At 34.3% G+C, this 5,011-nt stretch overlaps 1 protein-coding gene across 1 annotated transcript; it reads left to right on the top strand.

Annotated features, from left to right (window-relative positions):
• Positions 1-845: 845 nt before the first annotated feature.
• Positions 846-3,056, top strand: LOC131613671 (histone-lysine N-methyltransferase, H3 lysine-9 specific SUVH5-like). The gene is made up of 2 exons (XM_058885319.1): positions 846-2,816; positions 2,924-3,056. Exon 1 carries the CDS (start codon positions 846-848, stop codon positions 2,796-2,798), a length of 1,953 nt encoding a protein of 650 aa, XP_058741302.1. The 3' UTR covers positions 2,799-2,816; positions 2,924-3,056.
• The last annotated feature ends 1,955 nt before the right edge of the window (positions 3,057-5,011 follow it).

Genomic DNA, 5,011 nt, shown 5'->3' with positions numbered 1-5,011 from the left:
AATCTAATGACCATTGACGAAGTCACTACGTGATGCGACATAATGACTATGAAAAATAAAATATATGCTTGAAATTGTGAAAGTTCGATAAAGATCTAACGATCGTCTAAGGTCAGACTTTAAAAGACCTAAGTTTGGCCTACAATCAATTTTTTAGCCATGACCTCGGCGTATCGTCTACCATGGGAATTTTTTGGACTCGTATAATATTTTGAAAAAACCTTAAAGCCTATTTAAAAGTTTCTTTCACATTATGGCCTGCAAGTTTCAACAATATTCCATTTGCCCGCTACTAATTTCTACCCATTTAAGAAAAACTAATAAAATAATTACCAGAAAATATGATTGCTTTGCAAGGTCTTTTTAATAAACAAATAATAACAAATTTAAATAGACTAAATCGTATACTTGTGTAAGCCAAATTGACCTCTTTCAACTCCTAATGGTAGGAACTAGCTTTTTATCTTATTTTTGTTTCAAATTGGTTATTTTTATCTTATTTTGTTGCAACCAAATAGTTGACCTTTTTAATTTTAACAAATTTGTTAGTTATGGACCCATCACATATGAAGCTTCCAAAAAGAGAGAGGGACCCACAATATCAATTAATGTCAAAGCGTCGAATCACCCAAAATGTCGATCTTTCTTCTTTCGAAACAAACCTACAACTTAAACCATATAAGGTAACCCAAAGTTGTGAACCAGGTCCACAACTTAAACCATGTGGATTCTTCTCTTCTAGAACAGACTCACAACTTAAAACATTTCAAGTAACCCATAATTGTGGACCCTCATATTCTAAACCATGCCCACAACTTAAGCCATATAAACCCTCCTATATTAAAATGGGCCCACAACTTAAACCATGTGGACCCTCCTCTTACAAAACAGACCCACAATATAAAGTGTTTCAAGGAATCCAAAATTGTGAACCCTCCTCTTCCAAAACGGGTTCACAATTTAAACTACGTGGACCCTCCTCTTCTAAAACGGGTCCACAATTTAAACCACGTGGACCCTCCTCTTCTAAAGCGGACTCACAACTTAAAGCATTTCAAATAACCCAAAATTGTAGACCCTCCTCTTCTAAATCAGCCTCTTTGATTAAACCATTTAAAGTCTCCAAGAAGACAATATCTTCTGAAAACTTCAACAATAAGACATCATGGTCAAAGGTTCAAAGAACCAATGAACCTGAGGAAAACAACCCACCACTATTCAAAAGCTTTAAAAAGAAAGTTGAAGCTACAAAACCGCATTTACAGCAGCGTTATTCTGATGATGCAACTTCAAGTTACAGCAACAACAGAGAGAAAGACAGAACATCCTTTGAAAACCATTCGTCATTGATTTCTCATGAAAAGGCAAAGAACAAAGTAGAATTTGCATTGAAGCACTTTCAAACCTTTGTAAGGACGTCTACTCTTTCCGGTGATGCAATTCCTATTGAAGCGTCAAAAATTCTGAAACGTAGAGGCAAATTTGTTCACGATGAGAAAAAGATTATAGGAGATGTCCCAGGAATAGAAGTTGGTGACGAGTTTCAGTATTTTGAAGTACTCAATGTTGTTGGTCTCCATCGTAATATCTTCAATGGAATTGATCATGTTAGACATAAAGGGGAGTTGATTGCAACTAGCATTGTTTCTTGCCGGTTATATGATGATAAACTTGATGATGCCAAATTGGTGATTTCTACTGGAGAACAAGGTAATGTTATTAATAATCAAAATCAACTTAAAGAAAATCTCGCATTGATCAACAGTTATTTTGCTAAGAATCCTGTTAGAGTTATAATTAAGTTAAATTCAAAGAATGGTAGTGGTAGACTTAATGGTGGTGAAAAATATTGTTATTATGGTCTTTACAAGATTGATAGGATTGATCCAGAAATTGGAAAATCGGGTTACAAGCTTCTTTTGGTTAAATCACCTGATCAGAAAAAGGTTGTTTGCAGTGAATTGAGGAAGTATAAACAAATTGTGAAAAGGGAAAAGTGCTTGAAATATGTTGAAGATGTTTCTATGGGAAAAGAGTATCTTCCTATACCTATGATTAATTGTGTGGATTCCGAAAGTGTTCCGAATTTTCGATATATTACTCGTATGGTTAATCGGTGTAAGTCTAAAATGGTCAATCCTCTTAAAGGAAATGTTGGGTGTGAATGTGTTGGTAATTGTACTGATTCTGATAAATGTTCTTGTGCTGTGAAGAATGGGGGAAATTTTCCATTTAACAGGAATGGAACTATTGAGGCAACAAAAAAGGATATGGTTTATGAGTATGGTCCTTATTGTAAGTGTTCTTCGAAATGTCGCAATAGAGTTTCTCAAAATGGAATTAAATTTCCTCTTGAGATTTTCAAGACTGAGGCAAAAGGATGGGGTGTGCGATCAAAAAAGAAAATTCCTTCAGGAAGTTTTATATGTGAGTATTTAGGTGAGATAATTGAAGACAAGAAAGCTGTGAAAATGATTGACAACGACGAGTATTTATTTAACATTGGTAATACAAATCGCAAGGATGGCGTGTTTACCATTGATGCATGTAAGTATGGTAATGTGGCGAGATTTATCAACCACAGCTGTTGTCCGAATTTGTTTTGTCAAAATATTCTTTTTGATCATGATGATGTTAGGATGCCACACATCATGCTATTTGCAGCCGAAGACATTCCGCGGAAGACAGAGCTGACTTACAATTACAATTACAAGATAGGTCAAGTGGTTGATAAAGGAGTTGTGAAGAAGAAGTATTGCTATTGTGGAGCTTCCGAATGCGTTGGTAGACTGTATTAATGAGTTTCTCAAAAAAAGGTGATTCTTATTTACTTTTGGCCCTCTCATTCAATCTTGTTCATAAATTTGTTTCTTTCTGCTTTATTAAAATGATATTTGATCTTGTTTCCTTATAATTCTTGCAGGTGACATTCAAGCCTAGCAGTTTCAGCTTTTAGTTTCTCTGCAACAAATATTCCTTTAGACTTTAGTTTCGTTGCAATTGCATTGTTCAGCAAAAACAATAGATTGGTTATTTACTGGAGTGCAATTACTTTAGATTAGAGCTACTATATGATTTTTTCAGTTGTGTTTTCTATTTATCATCTACAATTGTTATGTTGTGTATGCAATGTTATTGTTGGTTTTTATAGATTCTTCAATATAGATGGTAGAAAGAGCATAAAAGAGTAGAAATACAGATTGTAGAAAAACTCTTAATGGGGTCGAATAATGAAAATGCATGAACCTTGCACATGAATAATCCTGCGCAACAGTCACAAAATTTAAAGATAGCTAATTGCGCGTTCCATTTTCACTATCTCGCGTTCAATCAGTTGAATAATCCCCCTAACTCCCATTTTCTCTCAAAAGCCCAGTTTTCAAATAATCCCCAAAATTTGCAAATCTGTCGAGTCTCTTAATCCCATTATCGGAAATAATCTCTCTCTTTTCAATGATCGAAGAATACAAATCACAGATTCTCCTATTGTTTTCGACTTTAATCAGGTTCATACCATGTTTTATATATCAATAAGTTTGTACGTTTTCTTCAATACTGTTTGCATACTTGATTTGTTCTTCTGCAGTTACTGTTACTAGCTTGAAATGTGTAATTCAAACTCATATGGCTCAAAACCTTTGGAAACTATTCTTATCAAGGTAAATAACTCTTTTTGTTACATTGGTTGTTAATTTGTAATAAGTTATTTGATTTTAGGTTGAAATTAGAATCATTGATTGATTACTGCTAAAGCTTTTGTTGTTGTGAGTTGTGACTTTAATTAAATTTGAATTGCTGTGTTGCGATTTTGTTGAATTTTAGGAGATTTTGATTTAGTTATTAGAAGAAGTTTATAATCTTTTACTATGTCCAGTTATGTAGTTTTTTCAGTTCATTTGTATATCGTAAAACAAAAGCATAGATGCTTGAACTGCTAGGTTGAATCTGTTTGTTGATCTCTACGAGAATGGTTTCTTGCTATTGATGTGTCAAATTAAGTCTTGTAGTTGCATACCACCTTATAAATTTGTGGGTAGATTTTGAAGTTGTTTGATTTGTTTGTACTACAAGTTTGATTCTGCATGATTTTTGCTGTTGCTGATTTCATGCATTAGTGATGTGGTTACTGCTAAATGACTACAATGTTCAGTTTCAGTTTGTGTGGGTCATTGTTAACAATTTGCAAACCAAAATGGCTTTACAACATTTTTTTCACAATTTAGCTACAACACACAATTCTACCTAGGATCTAGATTGTTGGAGGTGAGTGAGATCATAAAATCTTAAGATTTAGATCTGGAAGATACAAACACCATGGTAGTCATGATCCCGAGCTAATATGCAAAATCATGCGATTCTGCGATCTTGCCAAGGCTCACCGTGTTTGTACATGAACAAAATTGTGATTTGGTGGGTGTGGTTGGGATCACCTTGAAAACTAGGGAAACAGTAGAGTAGTGCAGCTCAGACAGTTCAGTTGCAACATCAAAATCCACAGACCAAATACTTAAACGCACCTTTTGACGCAATGATCAATTTCATGTTGTTCAAAAACATATGATTTCGTAAAGCTGTTTGTTCCTTTACGTTGGACTCCTTACCGATCCTGCGTAAGACATCAACTCTGACTACCTTGAGAAACAATATGTTGGGTAATATTTTGTCATTTAACTCTGCATGACAGATCTAAGATGAGTTTTTCACAATGATTAGGATCATTGTCAAAATTGAGGACAGTTAGTGATTCCTTAAGGCTATGTTTGGGAGTTTGGAGGGGAAGGGAGGGGAGGGCTTTGAAAAATAAGAAGAATTAGGTGAAAAAGATAAAAAGATTTTGGGTAGGAGGGTTTTGGAGGGTTTGAGTTTATTCATAATACCAAAAACCCCATAAAATGGGGAACTCAAAAATTGTATTGAAGGAGGGTTTTGGAGGGTTTTGAAGGGCTTACATAAATTTTCCAAATATCTTTTAGGTTGTTATAGTATTCTGAAAATTAAAAATTTAGTAATT

Source organism: Vicia villosa, linkage group LG6 (genome assembly GCF_029867415.1).
Source record: "Vicia villosa cultivar HV-30 ecotype Madison, WI linkage group LG6, Vvil1.0, whole genome shotgun sequence".
NCBI classification, from domain to species: Eukaryota; Viridiplantae; Streptophyta; class Magnoliopsida; order Fabales; family Fabaceae; genus Vicia; species Vicia villosa.
This window is presented reverse-complemented; position numbering and strand designations above follow the sequence as displayed.

Excerpts from the sequence above, each read along its gene's own strand:
- LOC131613671 (XM_058885319.1), top strand. The coding sequence starts at position 846 with ATGGGCCCACAACTTAAACCATGTGGACCCTCCTCTTACAAAACAGAC.